The sequence below is a fragment of the Octopus bimaculoides genome, chromosome 14 (genome assembly GCF_046866305.1).
Source record: "Octopus bimaculoides isolate indiv1 chromosome 14, ASM4686630v1, whole genome shotgun sequence".
NCBI classification, from domain to species: domain Eukaryota; kingdom Metazoa; phylum Mollusca; class Cephalopoda; order Octopoda; family Octopodidae; genus Octopus; species Octopus bimaculoides.
This window is the reverse complement of record NC_142941.1, coordinates 45,953,132-45,976,531: the sequence shown is the minus strand read 5'-3', so window position 1 is coordinate 45,976,531 and position 23,400 is coordinate 45,953,132. Positions and strand designations below refer to the sequence as shown.

Here is a 23,400-nt window from a genome sequence, read left to right as displayed (position 1 = left end):
GCCTGCTCATGAAATTAACGTGCAAGTGGCTGAGCACTCCACAGACACGTGTACCCTTAACGTAGTTCTCGGGGATATTCAGCGTGACACAGTGTGACAAGGCTGACCCTTTGAATTACAGGCACATCAACAGAAACAGGAAGTAAGAGTGAAAGAAAGTTGTGATGGAAGAGTACAACAGGGTTCGCCACCATCCCCTGCCGGAGCCTCATGGAGCTTTAGGTGTTTTCGCTCAATAAACACTCACAACGCCCGGTCTGGGAATCGAAACCGCTATCCTATGACCGCAAGTCCACTGCCCTAACCACTGGGCCATTGCGCCTCCACTGTGGTGGAAGTAGATTAGGTGAATTAGGCGAAGGGAGGTGTGTAGTTCTGATTTGCTGAGCGGGATTCTTCTGTTGAAGTATAGGAGAGGACAGTGCGTGTATGTACACTGTCAGTTGGTGGGGTGGGAGGAAGGAAGGAAGGGACTGCATAGTGACATCATGCACTGGGAAGAAAAGGAGTGAGGAAGAGTATATGGTGTTGTTGTAGAGGTGAGGTGATGTCCCACTTGTCTGCTTCCTCTTAAGTGATATATACTCCTTCTTCACTGTTACTGCACCCTCCTCCCATCTCCCCTGGTCAAACAGAAGGTGCATGGTAGATCGTGACCCTGGACCAGGACAAAAACAAGGGCACTGCTTGCTTGCTTGCACACATACACACACACACACACACACACACACTCAGTCACTTTCACACTTACACATGGCTGGCACTAAGAACGCACACTCATGCACACGCGCGCACACACACACACACACACTCTCTCTCTCTCTCTCTCTCTCTCTCTCTCTCTCTCTCTCTTTCTCCTTTCTACCTCTCATATTATTGGATATTTCAAGGTCAGCTGTGTTTGTTAGTTATCTTAGTTCACCTTCAGACCCCCCTACTCCCTCATCTTCCTCCCTTTCATCCTTCAGGTATATGAACACCCTTCACACACCACCACTGCATAACAACTTTTGGCAAACATATGCTCAAACACACACACACACACACACACACACACATCACCACCACCACCACCACCACTACCACATCACTGCTCTGTCACCACCCTCCACCATCTCCACTACCTTTTCCTATTTTACATTACTATGAGTTAGCCTCCACTGGATTGCTCAGCTTGCTAGAAATAGCAGCCAAATCACACCCTTCTATCACAAAAAAGGGGTAGGGACACATAGGATAATGTAGCCCTAGATACACTGTTGTTTTCCTCTCTTTCGTCCTTCAGGTATATCAACACTCTTCACATACATGCACATACCACCACCATATAACAACTATTGGCATACACATGCTCAAACAGACACATACACACACAAACACATTACCCGACCCCATCACCACCACTACAATATCACTGCTCTGTCACCACCATCATCTCCACCACCTCCTTTTCTTTTTACTTTTACATTACTAAGAGATAGCCTCCACTTGATTGCCTAGCTTGCTAGAAATAGCAACCAAATCACACCACCATCATCATCACCCTTCTATCTCAAATAAAAAAATTGGAAAAGAAAAGGTTAAGGGTATATAGGATAATGTAGTCCTAGATATACTGTGCCTGAAAATAAGATGGAATGGTCACAACTAAGATACTTTACACCATAGGTCTGTTTGATCATGGACTTACAAAATGGCCCTTTGAATTACAGGTACAACAGAAACAGGAAGAAAGAGTGAGAGAAAGTTGTGGTGAAAGAGTACAGCAGGGTTCGCCACCATCCCTTGCCGGAGCCTCGTGGAGCTTTAGGCATTTTCGCTCAATAAACACTCACAACACCCGGTCTGAGAATCGAACCCGCGATCCTATAACCGTGAGTCCGCTGCCCTAACAACTGGGCCATTACGCCTCCACGAGAGTATGATAGAGGGACAGATATGTGAAGGCGCATGGCTCAGTGATTAGAGTGTCGGACTCACAATCATGAGGCAGTAAATTCGGTTTCCTGACTGAGCTGTGTGTTGTTTTCTTGAGCAAGACACTTTATTTCATGTTGCTCCAATTCACTCAACTATAGAAATTAGTTGCAATGTCATTGGTGCCAAGCTGTATCGGCCTTTGCCTTTCCCTTGGATAGCATTGATGCTTGGACTTGTGCCTCAGAGGGGGAACTTTCTAGGTGCAATCCCATGGTCATTCTTGACTGAAAGGTTTGTTTTTTTTTATTTAGAAGAACAGATAGCCCTCTTATTATAAAGGAGTAGTTATGATTAAGTGTACCTATGATCAATGACGTTCCAACCATGACCACCATCATTTTGTATATCTCTGACTGACTGCATGATCCAACATACCTGTGTTCATTTAAGGCAGTGACTCTTGATTTAGTGATGATTTGGCTGCTATTTCCAGCAGATTGAGCAACTGCATAGAAGGTCCCTCTTGCAACAGTGGTCAGAGTAAGTGTTGCTCCACTACCTCACTGAGATGGCATGTCATTGTTTGTTTTCTCATCACTGCCATCTCTCCAGCACACCCTCTCTCTTTCTCTCTCTCTCTTTCTCTCTCTCTCACACAAATACATGTCTGTCTCCATTTTTTTTCTCTCTTTTTCTTCCCATTCTCTTCTCCTTTCACTTTGCTTCCATTCTTACCTATTTTTTTTTTCTGCCTTCTCCACTAGCCCCTACTCACTGTTACCATGTCAACTGCCACCAGTGGTTCACGGGGGGGGGGAGGTTAAGTGTTTAGTGGAAAGACACTGGCTTGTGTGACCTTGTCTCTGTTAGTGGAGAGTTCTTATCCCCCTCCATCACACAACCACCACCACCACCATCACAACAGATTCTGCCCTGCCCTGCCCTCACACTCCTCCCTCCATGCATTTATCCTTTATTTTGTTCTGACATTGAATAGAAACCATTACTACTCCCATTTTCATAATCTTTTTCATTACTACTTTGCATCATCACCAACGTTATCATCATCATCATCATCATCACCAGTATCACTACCACCACCATCATCATCATCATAGTCACCACCATAACCACCACCATCATCATCATAACCACCACCACCACCACCACCACCATCCTCATCATAACCACTAGCACCACCACCACCATCACCACCACCACCACCACCACCATCATCATTCATCATTGCTGCCATTGTCATCATGACGATGACCATCATCAATTCTAATTGCAGAAATAGATCCTAATTGCATTCCCTCCTCCTCCTCCTCCTCCCCCATCATCATAACTATATGGAGCTGCTATATAGATGCTCTACCAGCTCAAAATAGCTTCGAAATCTCTCAGAAATTGAACTGGGACCATCTTTAAACAAATTGAAGGACACTGGTAAGACTGAGACAAACAACCATGTCTATAAAGACTGGATGGGATGGTATGAGACGGGATAGTGTAATCAAAGCTGGAATGCCTTTCATCCGTCAGTTTACTTGACCAGGGCTGATTTAGGTATTGTTCTTTCTCCTCTGATGAAGCTATTAAAAATAACAAAAAAAAAAAAAAAAAAAAATCTCTTCATTTGGATCACTACATCATCATCATCATTATTTAACGTCCGCTTTCCATGCTAGCATGGGTTGGACTATTTGACTGAGGACTGATGAAACCGGATGGCAACACCAGGCTCCAAACTGATTTGGCAGAATTTCTACAGCTGGATGCCCTTCCTAACGCCAACCACTCCGAGAGTGTAGTGGGTGCTTTTACGTGCCACCATCCTCACAACCACCACCACTAGTTTTATCTTTATCACCATTACCACCATTGTTATCACCATAGCCAAACCAAGCTAAGATAAGCCAGTGGGGGAAGCCATTACATTAGTGTTTCTCAAGATGAAGTGCATATCTCACTGGTGGACTATGATCATAATTTGATGAGGTGTAAGTTAGTAACTATTATTATTACGAGTCATCCAGCTTCAATTGAGAGGCGTCAGAACTCTATTGTGTTTTCAAGTAGCTAAAGCCATATCCAGTCCAAATACTCTTCCTGTTTTATGTTCAAACTGGCCAGGTCCAGCCTCTCACATCTACACACATACACACACATGTGTATACACAGAAAAGCTCACAGGTATACACCAAAATACACACTCTTACAAAGTCACATACACACACGTAACAAGACATGAATACACATTTACACATCTTTACACAAATGCATGAATATATAATATCAAATTTTGATATGTTAATCTAAATACACCCATACATGATTAATTCAAAGCCATGTGAATAAACAAGTATTACACTTGACAGAGTAATCTGAATGCAAGATCTGTCTAATGCCTGAGAGTGGGTTGCATAATCGGCAGAACATCAGACAAAATGCCTTGTTACTTGGTTTTCATTACTGTATATTCTGACTGCTAAATTTGTCCCAAATCTACTTTGTCATTTGTCTTTCCTAGGTCATTAAAATAAGTGTCACACTATGGAAATGGTCATGCCCCAGCAAAGCCTGAACTAGTCAGATAAGAAGAAAACAATTTCTCACAAAACTGCACATTCTAGAAAAAAACTGTGCAGTGTAAGAAAAAAAGTTGCAAAGCAACAAAATTTATTTATCACTTGACTATAGCAGGTTTTAACCAAGCATGTGAAAATAGCAACACGTGTAAAAAATAACATGAGAAAAAGGAAGTATAGAAACGAAACAATGTCACAATATTTAATACAAACAAATAAGACTCGTATGAAAATTTGACGGCTGTCTGGGAATAAGCTTGTTTCCCAACCACATGGTTCCATGTTCAGTCCCACTGCATAGTATCTTGGGCAAGTGTCCAATATGAAATAGTTTTGCTTTGTAATTCAGTCAGTGTGTCTTGATTCTGGTGTTCTGATTGAATCGATTAAAGCTTAATTTTCCCAAGAATGCTATGAATGGCCCTAAATGTGAAATGACAGCAACATATGAAAAATGAATGCCTTTTTTGGAGACCTGCTGAAAGTTAGTGAGAAGATCAGTCAAAGATGGCTACGACTATTTGTTCACTGTGTGTGCCACCATAAACTGGAAGCATGGTTCTGGATTCAGTCCCATTGTGTGGGGCAGCATGGACAGTTGCCTTTTTCTAAGCCCTGAGCAAACCAAAGCCTTATGAGTGGATTTGATAGGTGGAAACTGAAAGAATCCCATTGTATATATGTGTATGTATGTGTGTGTGTGTGAGACCTTGTGTTTTTTTGTCTTGACATTACATGATGGTGACGGTGAGTGTCACTAATCTATGTCTCTCTCTTCAATTGCAGTGGGCTACAGACAGGTCGCAATCAACAACATAGTACTTCCACCACCTACTGGCAAGACGAAAGGAAAAGGTGAAAACCAGGTAGGTGACTAGGTTATGGTGGGGACTTGGTGTTGTGTGTGTATATGGGGAGGCGGATGAAGAGTGTATAAGTGAGTTTTTACCTGTAATTTTGGATTTTATCCCTAATATTATATATATATACATGTTTTATATTTTCAGAAGAAACAGTTAAAAGATCCCCATGACATTCTTTTACCGGAACATAATTTAAGACTACACAGTAGTGTGCAGCTCACTGTAAGTATAACATACAGGGGGGAGAGGGGGTATAATATCAAATATATACATGTGGTTAAGAAGCTTGCTTCCTAACCATGTGGTCTTGGATTCAGTTCCATTGCACAGCACTTTGGGCAAGTGTCCTGTACTATATTTCCAGGCTAAGCCTTGTGAGTGGATTTGGCTGACAGAAACTGAAAGAAGCCCATCATATATATATATCGCCTGTGTTAGAATGGGGGTAGCTGATGAAGGAAAATGTTCTCTATGTGGCCTGTGTGTGTTCTGTACTCTGGTTATTATTATTTTCTTGTCTACGTTTTGTTTGCAATGTCCTGTACCCAGATATGCACCTATATATACAGGTAGACGTAAGTATGCACATACCTGTACGTATATATGCATATACTCATTTATTATTTGTTTTATATATATATATATATAAAGCTGGGATGTGTGGGGTTCAGTTACTCAGTAAATGAAAAGTGCATTAAATACTACAAAAATGTACACATAGGACAGAAACAGAGGGACCCTAATTCTTCATCAGTTATCAACCGAAATACTAATACACAGTTTCATGCCTTTAATGATAAGACTGAGAACTTCGCATATTCCTTTTCTACCATCCCAACTTCCTCTCTTCCTCTCTCTCGTCATCTCACTCATAATTGTAGATTTTCTCACTTCCTTCCTTCCCTGTTCTCTCTACTGCTCTCTCTTTCCCTCTCTTTCATCCTCCTTCCCTTCTATCTATTGTCCACACGTGACCCGTGACTAATTTTCCCATCTTTCTGCCTTTTGCCACTGGACACTTAGCTTGCTGGTCAACATCTATCTCCTCTCTTGCTGTTTTTCTTTCTATATCCATTCATGATTTCTTTCAGGCGTTACCCATCATTCCTGTCTGTTTGGTCAAAAGGCCGTATTTATTCCAGCTTTGTCAATTTTTACCTCCATCTTAGTGAAGGCAGAGGTATTGTTTTCAGTTGTGTTTGAAGCTACGAAATAAGGCCTGATTCATTCAAAGCAATGTGAATAAATAATCATTATTAACCATGGCTAAGCAGACATTCGAGCTTGGTACAGGCCTCTGGCTCACCAGTTCCATTCAAACTGTTAAACCCATGCCAGCATGAAAATCGAACATTAAATGATGATGACGGTGGTGGCAGTGGTGGTGGTGGTCGTCATTGTGTGTGTGTGAATTTGGCCTTCACACAATCTATGGTTCATTGGTCTGTTGGGTCAGTCTTTGAACTGATATGCCCAACAAGGCTATTGCCTATAAAAATATGGTATAGAAAATGTATGTGGAATAAATATACATGTGTGTGTATGTATGTATATATCATCGTTGTCATCCTTTAATGTCTGTTTTCCATGCTGGTATGGGTTGGACAGTTTGACCAGAGCTGGAAAGCTGGAGAGCTGCACCAGGTTCCAGTCTGATTTGGCTTGATTTCTACAGCTGGATGCTCTTCCTGATGCCAACCAGTTTACAGTGTGCTGTGTGCTGGGTGCTTTTAACATGCCACTGAACAAACACTTTTATGTGGCACTGGCACACAACTCCCACAGGATAATCCTCTTCACCAGGGTCACAAGTGACCTTAACACTTCTGCTATGAAGGATGGGTCTTCTTGAATACAGCAAAGTGCCAGGTATCTTGGGGCCTTATCGATCACCTACTACTTATAATATTGTACTTTCACACCACAGTATATATATAATATTGTACCTCTTCTACACAAATTATATTATGTTGTACAATGTTATGCTGCAGGATACTGGTTCTAAACTGAAGCAGCTCTCTCGTTTGACTTTAATATTCTCCAAGGCAGAGCAGGTTCATAATTTGGTGAGTAATTTGTTTACATGTTTTTTGTTGTGAGAGTATGTTAACCCATTTAATACCAACCTGTTTGAGGACCCCTACCCCATTAAGGGATTAGCTTTTATGTCATCACTTGATCTGTTGAAAATAACAACTAAATCTTTATCCACAAACTAAGTAAAGTTTGCTCTCCCTTGATGAGATGGGTTAATATATGTTCAGCTATGTTGTGATTGCTATCTTCATATCATAGCCCCACTGACTATGGAAGTCAACTAACAAAAAACACTTGACACAATGACAAGAGCCACTGAAGAATCATCCTCTAGGTGATTGCTTGACAAGCTAGAAACAGCGGCCAAATTTCTCTCAGAGCACATCCTATCCCTTTAATAAGAAACTTTGGGTAGTGGAGTTAAAGCAAGAATATCTCACAAATGGATGGAATAGTTATGATTGGAACATGTTTGATTATAGATCTAATCAATCAGAGCTGCATTGGAGTTAAGTAAGACACAGTGATGATAAAATAAAGGTCTTTTGCGTTAGTTAGTACCTGTCTGTGTGCCATTTGCATTGCTTCACATATCTCTTCTCTATCTTCTGTGCTGCCATGTTGCAATTTCATTAACCATGCTCTTTATTGTTTTTGTGTTCTTACAGCATTCTGCAGACATCCAAGCCTATGACATACTGGCTGTGCAACCAAGTGACAAGGACCTTTTTCATGTGTGCTAATCCTTTGTATTCTACTTTATCTAATTTTGTATGTGTATTGAGAGAGAGAGTGAGAGACAGACAGACAGACAGAGTGAAAGAGAGCAGTTGTTGTTTCACCCCATCTCAGCTCTGGATCAGACATTCTACCATTCTTTCATTCCATCTTTTTCCCATAGTGTATCGAAGACTACATCATCCAATCTGACCTTTTCATAAGACAGCAGGGTGAGATTTAAGGGAAACTTAGCTGCTGTTTTTAGCAAATTAAGAGACCACATAAAGGCAACCTTATTGGCTTAAGACACCCAAAGTTTTTAAAGTGGTAGTGGCATTGGCAACAGCGGCTGCAGCAGCAGTGACTACTGCAGCTTCTATGGCAGCTGCTACCGTTATTTCATTAACTAAGGAAATATTTGCAAGTAATTGTAGCTTCTATATCTTAAAAAGTCTCAAGGATTTAGTCTAATCCTGGTCCTTGTTGCTGACTTTGAAATAGTGTGATTGATTGGCTGATTGGAGTGTAGGTTTGATGGCATGGTATGGTAATGAGGATGTGTGGAATACAGAGTTGTAGTAATGTCTAGGGTGTATAATGTTGCTCTGAGTACATGTATATGAGAGGGTGCTGAAAAGTTCTTGGCTTTAAGGGTATCGTGAAAGGCCTGGTTGGAGGTCCAACCTTCCAAGTTCTTTCACAGGGCTTAGAAAAACTGAAGGACTGCTGCAATCTGAGAGGGGAATATGTTGAATAAAATCATAATTAACTGATCCTCCTGTATTTTGTTTTACCCAAAGCCAAGAACTTTTCAGCACCCCTGAGGACAAGTGTAGGGCTGTATGGGATGTTTGGTGTAATGTGGTAAGTAGTGCAGACATAGTACTTGTAGTGTAGTTGTGAGGATGAGTGATGTAGTTTGGGTAATGTGACTATTTAGTGTGGTAGTGAGGACTAATATGACGACAAGGGTTCCAGTTGATCCAATCAACAGAACAGCCTGCTTGTGAAATTAAGATGCAAGAGGCTAAGCATATCCCTAACAAAGTTCTCAGGGATTTTCAATGTGATACAGAATGTGACAAGGCTGCCGGTTTGAAATACAGGCACTACTCGTTTTTGCCAGTTGAGTGGATTGAAACAACATGAAATAAAGTGTCTTGCTCAAGGACACAATGCAATGCTGAGTATCAAACTCCTGACCATACAGTTGTGAGCTGAATACCCTAACCATTAAGCCATGTGCCTTCAACTAATATAATTATGTAGTGTGGTGGTGGTGGTCATTTTGTGGTTGTGGTACACCAAGTAATTCTAAAACAAACAAGGTTTAACTTATTCTTTATTTCCTGATTCTAAAACTCTAAGATCCTTTTTCAGTGATGATTGTTTTTATTTTCTGGGTAAACGAGAGAGGACTGAGGTGTGTGTATCACTGTGATGTCCAACAGTCAAATTTGATGGAGATTCTTGCTCCATTAAACACCCATTGTTCAAGTATGTAGGCTCATGTCATGCTCCCCATTGTCCTCTCAGTCATGGCTCTGGTACTGTCCCCTTCTTGGACAGCATCGAGCAGCTGGCTCTTGGAGCAGTTCCTGCCAGCACCAAGCATGCCATCTCTGTCCACTATTAAGGTGTTGAGACAAACTGCATATTTGTTGCTACTACTGCTGCTGTTACTTATGGTCATGCTAGAGCCTTTCTTGCCCTCGGCCACCAGACTGTCGATATCTGTTGAACCCTTTACGTCTTCAGCTTCCTTAGTATCTCTTTCCTCATCAGTTTCATTTTCGTCCAACATTTCATCTCTTTGGCATCTGAGCCATAAATCTATGGCATCTTTTACCATCAGAATCTGAAATAATATCATGGGAAAAACTATTGGGTTGGTGCATAATTAATGACAATTTCATAATTTAATTTACAGGTTTTATTTACAATTAAAAAAAAAGTCATTAATTATGCACCAATACAATACAAAGGTTATAGTGTTTATCACTATTAAGTTCATCTTTTGCGACAAAACATTTTTTTTACTAATATTGTATTTGGTCATGTATAAGTTGCAATATTTTATATGATTTTAACTTAAAAACCTGGTATGTGGCTTATACATGGAGCAAAGTTGTGGTAGGAAAAAAATTTGTACCAAGATTTAACACTAAATTAGGGGTGCGACCTATGAGTAAATATGGTACATATTGGTAGTACACTGGCAGAATTGTTAGGGTGATGGACAAAATGCTTTGCAATATTTATTGGTGTAACTTTATGCTTTGAGTTCAAAACCAATCAAAGCCTACTTTGCTTTCCATCTTTCCAGTCAAATACTTTAGTTGATTTAATTGACTACAGATATTTTTATTGATCTCTATTTGTTGCACCACTAATTTACAGGTCATAAAGGGATATGACACAAACAACATCACCAGATTTTAGACTGATATAACCTCCTCACACACACATGCATATATACCCCTAGGTCTATCAACCCAACCTACCCCTTCACCATTACACTTTGGACCCCTTCCCTTTCCTCTCTCCCTGTTTCCATTACTCCTACTCCCAAACTGTTCCCTCTGTTATTCTCTCCATAGATTTTGGTGCATCTCTTTGTGTGTGTGTGTGTGTGTGTGCACCATTGTTCTTACCTTGACGATGACCTGTTCATCAGTGCCACAGATTGTGCATCCGTCTCCCACAATTTGAAGCAACTGTTGCAGGTAGTCATACACCTTCTGCAAGAGGGACAGATGCGTGTATTGGATGTAGCGTAGACTGCAGGCGTTACTCAGTTGACCATTGTGGTGGTTGGCACCGACCATCATCATCATCATCGATGTTGTTGTTGATGCTGTTGTTTTCCACAATTTGTCTCTGTCTATGTCAGCCCACCAACAAACTCTCCCCTTCTCTCGGTTTGCGTTGACTATGCAGATGTCTCTTGAAGGGAAAAACAAGAAATAGAACAAATAGAGCAAACACTGACTGCTGTTGTCATGATTATGTAGTGGTAGTGGTAGTAGTAGTAGTAGTAGTAGTAGTAGCAGTAGTAGTAGTAGTAGTAGCAGTAGTAGTAGTAGTAGTAGTAGATAATGACTTATCATTTCGTTGTTGTTGTCATCATTGTTTTTGTTATTAAGCATGGCTGTGTGGTTTTAGAAGTTTGCTCCCCAACCATTTGAGTTTCAGTCCCAGTGTGTGGCACCTTGGGCAAGTGTCTTTTGCTGTAGTTCCGGGCTGTGTACATTTAAACACAAGAGAAAACTGCCTTCAACAGGCAGTTTTTACATGCTAGGAGAAGTAGTCAAAACGGCCAAAACCACATTTAAGAGCAACCTTCAAAAGGAATGAAAAATAAAAACTTTTACCTTGTTATTTTAATCCGGTCAGACCTAGGTTTCAAAATTTTTTAGCAAATAAAATAATTTGCTAGGCAGAATTTCTCATCAGTGATTGCACCATAACACTAACATATAACGACGAGTCACATGTTATTCGTCTCTTAATTATATGTTAGTGTTTTGGCGTGATGAGAAATTTCGCCTAGCAAATTATTTTATTTGCTAAAAAATTTTGAAACCTAGGTCCGACCAAATTAAAATATGGTAAAAGTTTTTATTTTTCATTCCTTTTGAAGATTTCTCTTAAATGTGGTTTTGGTCGTTTTGACTACTTCTTCTAGCATGTAAAAACTGCCTGCTGAAGGCAGTTTTCTCTTGTGTTTAAATGTACACTATTTTATATTGAAAATATGTTGTCTATTGACTTTTTACACATGCTAGGCCATTGGTAGTGAAATCTCTAAAAAAACTCACTACCCTATATTTTACGTATATATATATATATATATATATATATATATGTGTGTGTGTGTGTGATGAGCTTCTTTCAGTTTCCATCTACCAAATCTACTCACAAGACACTTGTTGCACTGAACCCAGAACCATGTGTTGGGAAGCAAGCTTCTTACCTCACAGCTATGCCTGCACCTATATATATATATATATATTTGTGTGTGTGTGATTGTGTTTGTTTCTTTGTGGTACTAGTGAGTGTCACTGTCTTACAAGCTGTATTAGTTATTTCCAATATTCTGCATAAATATGTCTGTATGTCTGTCCATAGGGAAATATCATCTCTCTTAGAAACAAGTGATTGTTGGCAACAGGAAAGGCATCCCGCCATAGAAAATTGGCCTCAATAAACTCCATTCAACCCATACAAGCATGGAAATGAAGATGTTAAAATGATGATGATGATTGATAACGTTGTTGTTGTTGTTAGTATTGTCGTCATTGTTCCTACTGTTGTCACTAGGATGGTGACTTGGCAGAATCACTAGAGTATCAGACAAAATGCCTTGTGGCATATGTTCTGGCAATTTATGTTCCAATCTCAGCTCCTGCTCAGATCAACTTTGCCGTTTCTCCTTCCAGGGCCAAAGTATCTGTCAAACCTTCCCCAACTTTCAAGCCTTATGTCTGTGTTAGAAGCAATTATTAATTTTGTCGTTGTTGTTGTTACTGTTGCCATTGTTGTTGTACTATTGCTAATATATTTTGCAGTATTGAGGTGGCAGGCTGGCAGAATCGTTAGCCCAGTCAACTGTGTCAAATTGTCAGACACGCACAGTGATCTCATTCCAGGTTAATGTTACTATGAAACAAGTTGATGGTTGCCAGATAAACTTTAAAAAAAGTACAAGTAAGGACTGAACTCGAGCGGATTGATGTTCTGGGGAAGAAAGGACTAAGTGTAGTGGTTAGATACAGTGTGGGTTACAAAAAGGGAGAGAAGTGAGTCAAGAGGACATAAAGGGAGGTGACTCTAGTAACTGGCTTTGAGGAGTAGCGCCACTGTAGTAGTGATAGAAGAAATGGCAGAGGGAGGAAACTGGACTTGAAATTGGAGTGTGTTGGCTAGCGACATCATGTCATTGGCCAGAGGGCTCTTTGTTTTGATGTTGTCTCTGTGTATTGTAGTGCTGCACTGTCCTAGATGTGGGAGCGGTGTTCCAATTATGAGTGATGAATAAGATTTTTACAGAAAATTTGTTGAAAGCTGAAGTATTATCTGGCTCCAAAGAGGATGATCAGTCTTTATGATACATCCTTTTCTGTGAAGAGGATGTAAGATTGCCAGGAATGATTCATAAGTACTGGTGAGCCCTGGTATTTGTAGCCACTTTCAGGTTTGTAGTAGTGTGCTCTTCATGTTCTGTGGGAGTGCTGTAGTGTTTTTTTTTAATGTGTAGTTGATTATGGCTGTATGGCTTAAGATCATTGTTTCTCAACCATGTGGTTTTGGGTTCAGTTCCACTGTGTGGTACTTTGGGCAAGAGCTTAAAACCGGCCTGGTCAACTCGAATTACACTGTGGGCCACTTTAATCGCAGAAAGTTCTTTGAGGGCCACTTGTATACTTTATACACTAATAGTCAAATAATCAAATTACAGAATCAAGAATTTTGCATACTTTGCATTTGTTTAAAATTATAAACTTGTAACAGTAGTATCTTTCTTTTTTACTTTTCATTACAATCTTTAATTTTTGATAACATTTTTTAAATGTTTGTTTGAATAAACCCATTTCAAGAAAGTATCAAGCGGGCTGCAAGATAAAAGTCTGCAACCTGTGATCATTAACCTTTTTGATATTGACCCACCTGAAACTGCTCCTTATTCTGTGATACAACCTTAGTGTTTTAAAGTGTTCTAACCTACAACCTTTCATTGAAATTTCATGTTAATTTGCAGTCTAAACACCAGTTTAGTAATGACTAAGTTATTTTACTAAATCCTTCATTATTCTCAAACTTAATTGAGAAACAGTGGCAAAGTATTTCAACAGAAATATGGTTGAGGATGAAAGATTCAAAGTGTTGAAGATAGTAGTTGTTAATGAGTATCCCCAACACCATCGAGATTTTGAAAGTGTGAGCAATAGGTCTTGGTAGCAGAGTCAGAGAGGTTGCCTTTTTGGGGAATGGGACACAACTATAATGTTTTCGAAAGATTAAGATTAGATTATTAGAGAAAAAGAGATTGAAGTGTTTATCCAAAGATAGAGGTTAGTTCTGGCATGCACTGTTAAATGGAGGTGACATTGTCAATCACCTTATTAGCTTGAAGTAACTGGATCTGTTTTTGCTACCACTGGTCTAGCATGAAGAAAAAAACTAGTAGTAAACTATATATTATTTATATAAATACAGTGTACGTTTAAACACATAAGAGATGGCCATGATAGGACATCTAACCTGCTAACTGTAGTTAGGAACCTAAAACAATTAGCAAAAGCAAATTACCAAATCTAAAAACCTAAAACAATTACTAAATCATACTTGCTTGCGAGTGATGGCTGTGGCATTTTCATTTTTATGACAATCCGCCTTTCACTTGACAAATATCCTCGTGTTACCTGCAGAGGTAAAAGCTCCCTGATTTTTTTCCTCGTTCTGTTCTTACTTTGAGTAATTTTGTTTTCAGAATACCCTCCTTCACTGCTAATTAAGTTACCTTGGTAACAGAAGCTATCGATTTCTTCTAGGATACCTGTGGAACATTTGAAGTATTTTATTACATGGGTGTTTCTAGTGCTAACTACTAATTACTCTTCTTTACCTGGCACCTACAAAATCTTTCTCTGTCAGCTTACCTGTGATTCTACTGAACCTCTTGTGCACCCATAGCATACTGTACTTAATGACACATAAGATGCACTTTTAAAAGAAATGTCTTTAAAAAAATCACCCTGGGTCTTATATGAAAAGTTAGGCTTCCCATAAGCTTTAATGCACTAAAATCTTTTCTTCCTGAATGTGCCCTATTTGAAGCCTTGTTTTGAGGCCTCGTGATTTCAGGCTTTGCTTCCATATTTGGAATTTCTTCTCTAATTCCTTGACAATTGTCTGTTTATTCTAGTTGTTGTTTATCTCCAGGTCAATCCATCCCATTCTTGAACAGTCCATATCTAGAATGACATTATCCAATATGTCTCTCCCCTTTTCAAAATGGTAGGAAAGGTAGCCATTTGAAAAGCATTGGCTGCTATTTCTTGCAGGTTTTATACCAGGTATTGCTTAACCCTAGGGCAACCCAAATTAGACAGACCTATGATCTTGTTTTTATTTAAATATGGTAACTTCAGGGTACATTCATCCAGTGTATTCTCCCTCCCTTTCCTTCCTTTTTTTTTTCCATATGATTTGAAGATTTGGCTGCTATTTCTAATTGTTATTTTATCAGACAGAAACTGGAGATGCACCAAATCTATATACTTATACAGTAGTACATTCTTACCTATCCATCCATCTTTTGCATAACATTAAAGGAAGTAATTTAAATAAAGTAAAAAGTAAACAGGTAGTAGTAGTGGTGGTGGTGGTGGTGGTGGTGGTGGTGGCGGTGGTGGTGGTGGTTGTGGATGCATTGAGTGAGAGAGAAAAAGTTTAAACTCAAAGAGGAAGGGAAGAAGGAAAATATCATGACGCAGCAAAGTTTGTGACATCACTGTGTCTTGAGTTAATTCATTTTCTTATTCTCTCTGTGTTGCTGCCGCTTTCTGTTAGTTTTAAGTGTTTTTTTAATTTTTATTGTGTCTAAATATGAAATAATTGTTTTCACTACCAGAAAAGAAAAGAATACTGAAATCTGATTATACCTATGTAGATGTGTGTATGAGTGTATAAATATATGTTGTTGGCACTCCGTCGCTTACGACGTCGAGGGTTCCAGTTGATCCGATCAACGGAACAGCCTGCTCGTGAAATTAACGTGCAAGTGGCTGAGCACTCCACAGACACGTGTATCCTTAACGTAGTTCTCGGGGATATTCAGCGTGACATAGTGTGTGACAAGGCTGACCCTTTGAATTACAGGCACAACAGAAACAGGAAGTAAGAATGAGAGAAAGTTGTGGTGAAAGAGTACAGCAGGGTTCGCCACCATCCCCTACCGGAGCCTCGTGGAGCTTTTAAGTGTTTTCGCTCAATAAACACTCACAACGCCCTGTCTGGGAATCGAAACCGTGATCCTATGACCGCGAGTCCACTGCCCTAACCACTGGGCCATTGCGCCTCCACGTATAAATATAAATACAGATGTAAAGGTTCAGTGGGAATCGGGGTGTAACCAAAGACACAACCATGTCAAGCATGTTTGTAAATAGCATAACTTAATTGTTTGCAATTACAATTACAGAAATAAATTTAATTAAGTATGGTGTTCGTTTCGTCCTTTACCACTTACTGGAACACGGTCACGATGAAGCACTGCCCTCAAGGGTTTAGCCAAGTATAGTCACCCCAGTGATTATTTTAAAGTTTGGGATTTAATTTATCAATGTGTGTTTGTTGAACTACTACATTACTCTACTTCAACGGCATCACCAATTTTATGAGGCATTAACCTAAACGCACTCACACATACACATTCACAATCACAGATTTGTATGTGTGTGGGTGTTTGTATTCTTTCTTTCATTCTTTTATTTGTTACAGTCATTTGACTGCAGCCATGCTGGAGCACCATCTTTAGTCGAACAAACTGACCCCAGGACTTATTCTTTGTAAGCTTAGTACTTATTCTATCGGTCTCTTTGGCCGAACCGCTATGTTACGGGGGCATAGACACACCAACGTTGGTTGTCAAGCAATAGTAGGGGGACAAACACAGACACACAAACATATATACACACACACACACACACACACATACATATATACATGACATGCTTCTTTCAGCTTCCGTCTACCAAATCCACTGACAAGGCTTTGGTCAGCCCGAGGCTATAGTAGAAGACACTTGTCGAAGGTACCACACAGCCATGCCTGCACCTATATACATATATATATATATATATATATATATATATATAGATATATTGGTAACAAAGGGCTTCTCAGAGTGAAAAGAAGATTGTATGATGCCTGTGTGCAAACAGTCATGCTATACAGCAGTGAAACCTGGGCTGTGATTGCAGAGGACATGTGAAGACTTGAAAGAAATGAAGCTAGTATGCTTTGCTGGATGTGCAATATCAGTGTGCATGTACGACAGAGTTTAAGTGTTTTGAGAGAAAAATGCTCAAGGTCGTAATGATTTTCATCATAGATATGCTCAGTCAGAACTGAGATCTTATACAAGTACCATTCTGATGTCTGTAACAAAACATTCTCAAACGCGTGATAATGCTATAAATAGCGTGGTCAGGATAAATTATCCATATAATGCAGAAAAATTGGCCGGCTGGCCGGTAACGTATTTTTCTGCATTATATGGATAATTTATCCTGATCACGCTATTTATAGCATTATCACGCGTTTGAGAAATAAATTTAATTCTGTTTCTTACAATACATCTCAACACTTCTAAAAAAGAACAAATGTTTGTTTACTTTCATCGTAAAACATTCTCCTTTATAAAAGAACAAACCACAACAACAAAATAAGCAATATTGTTATATGGAAAAACTATGGAATATGTGAAACATTAGAATAGATAGAAGACAGCAGTATGGGATGGTCACTTGAGCTGCTTGGATCCAAATCTCCCTCAAATTAATCCTACTATCTTAGAAAATAGAAGTACATGTCCAATATTGTAATCTTAGATATATTGTGGTTATTAAAAATAAATGAACTGGTCTGAGTTGGAACCCCTTTGATCAAAGCAGACCTTTATGAAGCAATCATGGAGCCTGTTTGAAATTGCAAGACTCGCTAAAAATAATGGCCAAATGTCTCTTATCATATTGTACAATTTTTTGTTTTAAAAAGGGATACATTGGATAACATAGTCCTTGCTATACTGCCTGATATAAAGATGAAATGGCCATTGTTGGAATGCTTTTAATCTTGCTTATTCGGAGCTAACTTGAAGTCAAAGAATTAAAACATTGACCTACATGCAAATTATTACACTACTGAAACCTCTGCCCACCTGACAGAACCCGTTGCCAAATTTCTTTCAAATCACACCTTACTATCTTAGAAAGAAGGAAGAGCACATTGAATAATTTAGACCTGGACAGAATGGGCTCAGCTGGAATAATGTTGATCAGGTCCACTGGATCAGCAATGACTTGGGGACTAAACTTTAATGCCAAGATAGACTGTAATAAGTGAAGTCTCTATGCTTTTCATGCGCAGCTTGCGGCGGATTTCTAAATGGCAATGCCTTACAAAATAGTTCTTTCAGTTTTCTTAGTAGTAGGGCATCCAGCTGTAGAAACTGCCAGATCAGATTGGAGCCTGGTGCAGCCTTCTGGCTTGCCAGTCCTCAGTCAAAGCGGACGTTAAACGATGATGATGATGATGTGGTTCATCTGATGATGAGCCATGTCTCATGCAGCTCACTTCTTGAAAAAGGTTACCCATGCCTGTTCTATGCAGTTACTCCATTTGCAAAAAATTACAGCTAAATCTCCCTCAAATCAGACCCTACTATCTTAAAATAAGGACAAATTGGATAATGCTGTTGTCCAGGATACTCTAGTACAGAGGGCGAAAAGAAAGTACATCCCTTAAATGTTTTCGGTCGTAGATGTGCTTGCTTACTGCTGACCTGGGGTTTCATAGAATACAAACATTATGACCTAAATGTATTCAGAAAGATGGAAGAACATACTGAATACAGTTGTTCCATTTTCTAAAAAAAATCACAGGTAAATCTCCCTCAAATCAGACCTTACCATCTTAACATAAGAACAAATTGGATAATGTTGTTGTCCAGGATACCCTATTACAGAGGGGGGAAAAGAAAGTATGCGTATCCCTTGAATGTTTTTCGGTTACAGATCTGTTTGGTCAATGCTGACCTGGGGTTTCATGGAATGCAACATTATGACCTAAATGCGTGTGGGCAGACGGAAGAACATACTAAATGCAAACAGTGGTGCTACACTTAAAATATTTGATGGGAGGTTAAAATAGAGAAGGAAAAAAATCTCAGCAGAATCTCACCGAAAGTCAATGACAATCCTTAATTCTTGATATTTCTTCTTCGTCAGTAATTTATCATTTTGCTTTCTGATAATAAGAGATCGTTCTACCTTACTGTTGCTGCTTCTGCTGTCACTCACGTCATTTTCGCCACAACTCACAGGGTTTGAACTTTCTCTTGGTGTCACCTTCTCCGTCTTGGGAGCCAGCAAGGCCCGAGCTATGACATCGCACCAGCATCGAGCCTTCTCTCGTTTTGTCTTTGTTGTTGGGTTTCCCCAGCCCTCCCACAGAGCCAGCCCCGCATTGTTGAACATATTCGACACGTAGACGACAGTGGTTAAGAAGATTGTAAGTAGAAGCAAGATTCCTGCACAGATTGCCGATAATCGAATCTCCAGTTCGTTGTCTTCGCTGTCCTTATTTTTGCTGTAGCTGTCGTAGTTGTAGTTGTTGTTGTTGTTGTTGTTGTTGTTGTCGTCACACTGCTGGGACTTGTGTGGGGAGGTGAAAGAAGTTGTGTCTACCTGTGCAATACTCCAGGTAAGAAAGTTCTCCATTAGATTATCAAAGAAGGAAGAGAGTGAGAGAATATATGTGTGTGTGTGCGTGAGTGCGTGTGTGTGTGTGTATGCACGTGTGCATGCGAGGGAGGGAGAAAGAAAGTGCAGGGCACGTGCTGGAAAAAATCTTTTGACTGAACAGTTTTCACTACAAGAAGAACAGCAGGGCAACAGCAGGAAAGGGAAACAATTATTGCTAAAGAGAAAAGAGATTTGGCCTGTTTTTGTTGGTGTTAGTTTGTTGTTGCTGTTCTTGTTATTGTTGTTGTTGTTGCTGCTGTTGCTTCTGTTGTTCTTATACATAGTTATGATGTCATAAACAGCTCTGCCATGTCATATGCATCTGAGCTCCGACTTGACATAACACTCATTTGCAATTCTTTAGTGACATTATTTGTTTTTTGATTTTTCTCTCATTTCTTGGAATGTATATATATATATATATATATATACATGTATTGTTAATAATGTGTGCGTGCCATTGATACTGTGTTTATATATTATTTATATATGTGTGTATGTGCGTGTTATTAATAATGTATGTTGTTAATGTGTACTTGTGTATGTACATGTATTGTTAATGATATGTATGTATAACATTAGTTTGATAAATGCAATGCATGAAATTTCTCGGCCCTTGAGTGATTTATGTAAATTTACAGTCGATTAACCCTTTAGTGGTAATCTTACTCTCTCAAATGTAATGTTTATTCATTCACATTGCTTTGAATTAATCATTCATTATCTCCAAGCTTCAAGATTTCAATGATGTGATTGTTTATTTTTAGAATTACTTTCTAGGGTCAGTTTGAGAAGCTGGATCTGACTGCTTCAAACATAAAACAGAGAGAATATTTGGGCTGGATTTGGCTGGTTTAAACGTTAAATGGTTAACGTGTGTGTGTGTGCGTGCGCGCATTACTTAATAACATTTCGACTCAGTTCTATGCAGCTTTGTTGGGTTCCCTCAGCCCTCCCACAAGTATAGTTCTATGAGCCTATCAAACATTAAGTTGCATGGAGCTGAGTCAAACTGTTATTAAATAAATGATGCATGTAATGTTGGGGGTTGTGTGATCATGAACATTTTCAGCCATCCATTCCTGTGTTACTAGAGTCATATGGCCTTCCATTGCATACACTGCCTATCCAGGGCTTAACAATTATTTCCAGGACCTCAATGTAGGTGGTAGAGTTAACCCTAAGGCCTTGTAGAAAGAAGTAAGGAGGCATCACATGTCCTTCATTGCTGACAACCCCTAAAACCATGACAGTTGCAGGAAATTTTGTATGCATAACACTTGGAACTTCAGAAGGGTCTGCACATAACCATCTGTCATTTCTTCTGTTAATTTTTTGATCTTGGTTGAAATTTTTCTTGTTTTAGAAAAACCAAATCATATCTTCTTCAGCTGAATTTTTCAGTTTGTTGAAGAGCCTTTTAGATATGATGTAGTGAGTTCCTTTTGCTTTTCCTGACAAATTGACCTTTCCTCATCATATATCCTCATATATATCCTCATCATATATCTGATGTATTCATGGATAACATTTCTGACCATTCCTTCTGACATATGGAGATCTTTTGCAATTGACCTCATGGACTTTCTGGGATTGTAATCAACGGTTTGTTGAACTTGTTGGATAAATTCAGGTGTTCTGATGATTTCAGAGCATTTAGAATGCTTTCTATGCTTTGATACTGGTGATACATTTCCATCTTCTGTCTTAAGCTCCTCACAAACTTTGTAGATGAAAGATCTGGCAACTTTTAAAAATCGAGATATTTCTAAATTACTATGCTCAGCCTTTATAACCATAATAACAGCATGTCTCTTCATTTTTGAGTAAGCTGAGGGCCTGCCATTATTATTTTCTAAAACAAAGATTATACATGTCCTCAAATACCGTACGCATCTGGTGTTTGGCCAAGCCTGACCTTTCTTTCTTGGTTCGACTACCATCCGTGCAACATCTATATTCCTCCCCATGCCTGTTATCTCTTATGTCCCTGCCGTAAGGCTTCACTTTCACACACGCCAGCTTAATATAATTCGTCCTTAGTCGAAAGACACCTGTTTTTATATCTTGTTATTTACATTTGTATTTGTGTAACATTTCTCCGTTTTTTTCCCGTCCTTGTTTTCGTCTACATTCACTGCTTTCTTCCAAGGAATCTAATGCTCTTAGCTTAGTTTTTCCTTGGGGCTGGCCAGATTGGAGCAATCTCGAGTATAACCAGCTGCAATTGCAAAGATAATCTGGAACTCGACTGAGGAAAGAAAACTTCGAATGACCCATCCGTGTTTTTTATTGTCTCTTTTTTGTATCATCTGTCTAGATGTTTTGTGTTTTTCTCCCATTTTTTGTATTCCTTTTTATATACATATGGCAGCATACATACACTTTGGTCTCTTATATGTAAGTACACACACACACATATATATATATATATATATATATATATATATATATATCTAAATTTTGTACGACTCTCTTATTCTTTCATTCTTTCTTTCTATCAGCCCCTCCACACTTACTTCATTCTTGGGCAGTTATTATAATTGACTGTATTCTGCAAGTTAGAAAACCATAATTCATGAACTGAAACCAGTCCAAAAAAAAAAAAAAAAAGGGGGGGGGGGGAAATTGGAAGAAAAATATGTAGAATAGTTTGTAATTTTATGTATAACCATGTCATTTACATTTTTTTTTTTTTTTTGCTGTTTCACAGACGGCCTGTCAAACATTGGAAGTTGACATCATCTCACTGGATTTATCCAAGCTTCTTCCTTTTAATTTGAAGTACCCATCATTACACGCAGTAAGTGGACTAATACTATATGACACAGTTTGACATGTCTCCTACGCATCCTCTTCTATCTCTGCATTTGTTTTTTCCTTGTTGTAGTTCCTTCATTCCTTCAACATTCAGATTATTCTGCCAAATGTCATGCTTATTTATTCACATTACTTTGAATTAATCGAACATTATCGCATAGCTTCAAGATTTTGATGATGTGATCATGTGATCACATATACACATGTGTATGACAGAAGTTAGACCTTTTTTTTTTTTTTTTTACATTGATACAAGGCCAGTAAATTTTGTAGGAGGCTGTAGTTGATTGTGATGATTCTAACACTTGATTAGCACTGTATTTTATTGTTCCACTTAGTGGAATTTGAACTCAGAATGTAAACGAATGCCACTATATATACAAAGCATTCTTTCTGCCACTGTATCAAGTTTTCTATCATCTACCAGCTTAATAATTACAGTAATTTAAACTAGCTGACCCCCATGCCATCAAAAATGACGGGTAATTGTAGTATCTTATATATAAATATGGATGGTAAATCAAATTAATACACTTGTCAATGTTATCTAGTGGTTGTCTTTTGAGATGTGACATCAATCATCGTTTGTTACTGTTAAGGCTATTGTAAAAGACACTTGCCCATGGTGCTGTGCATTGGGATTGAACCCAAAAGCAAATGATTGCAGAATAAACCTTTGATCACACAACCATGCTTGCATTCATTTATTTATATGCTATTGTTTAATTAACTGCATCATTCACATCCTTCCTTCCTTCCTTCTTTTATTGTGCAACAAACAGGCTTATGAACGTGGTGTACATTTTGAGATTCAGTATGGGCCCATGATTAGGGACCAGGAGGCCCGGAGAAACATCATCACAAACGTCCAGACTCTGATTGAAGTTGGTAAAGGAAAAGTAAGTTGTAAATTGGTTT

At 39.0% G+C, this 23,400-nt stretch overlaps 2 protein-coding genes across 2 annotated transcripts in view; one reads left to right on the top strand and one right to left on the bottom strand.

The window, feature by feature from the left end:
- LOC106884283 (ribonuclease P protein subunit p30) overlaps nt 1-23,400 on the top strand; it is a 33,055-nt gene that overhangs the window by 2,010 nt on the left and 7,645 nt on the right. Inside the window, exons 2-7 of the mRNA XM_014935583.3 lie at nt 5,298-5,377; nt 5,519-5,596; nt 7,366-7,440; nt 8,080-8,145; nt 22,376-22,465; nt 23,265-23,381. Of these exons, the coding sequence (XP_014791069.1) occupies nt 5,298-5,377; nt 5,519-5,596; nt 7,366-7,440; nt 8,080-8,145; nt 22,376-22,465; nt 23,265-23,381 (506 nt within the window). The remainder of the gene's footprint in view (nt 1-5,297; nt 5,378-5,518; nt 5,597-7,365; nt 7,441-8,079; nt 8,146-22,375; nt 22,466-23,264; nt 23,382-23,400) is intronic.
- On the bottom strand, nt 9,457-19,638 carry LOC106884282 (uncharacterized). Its single transcript, XM_089363287.1, has 5 exons — nt 19,100-19,638; nt 17,533-17,552; nt 14,480-14,690; nt 10,786-11,077; nt 9,457-9,989 (listed from the first exon to the last, which is right to left on the bottom strand). Exons 1-5 carry the CDS (start codon nt 19,636-19,638, stop codon nt 9,639-9,641), a joined length of 1,413 nt encoding a protein of 470 aa, XP_089219413.1. The 3' UTR covers nt 9,457-9,638.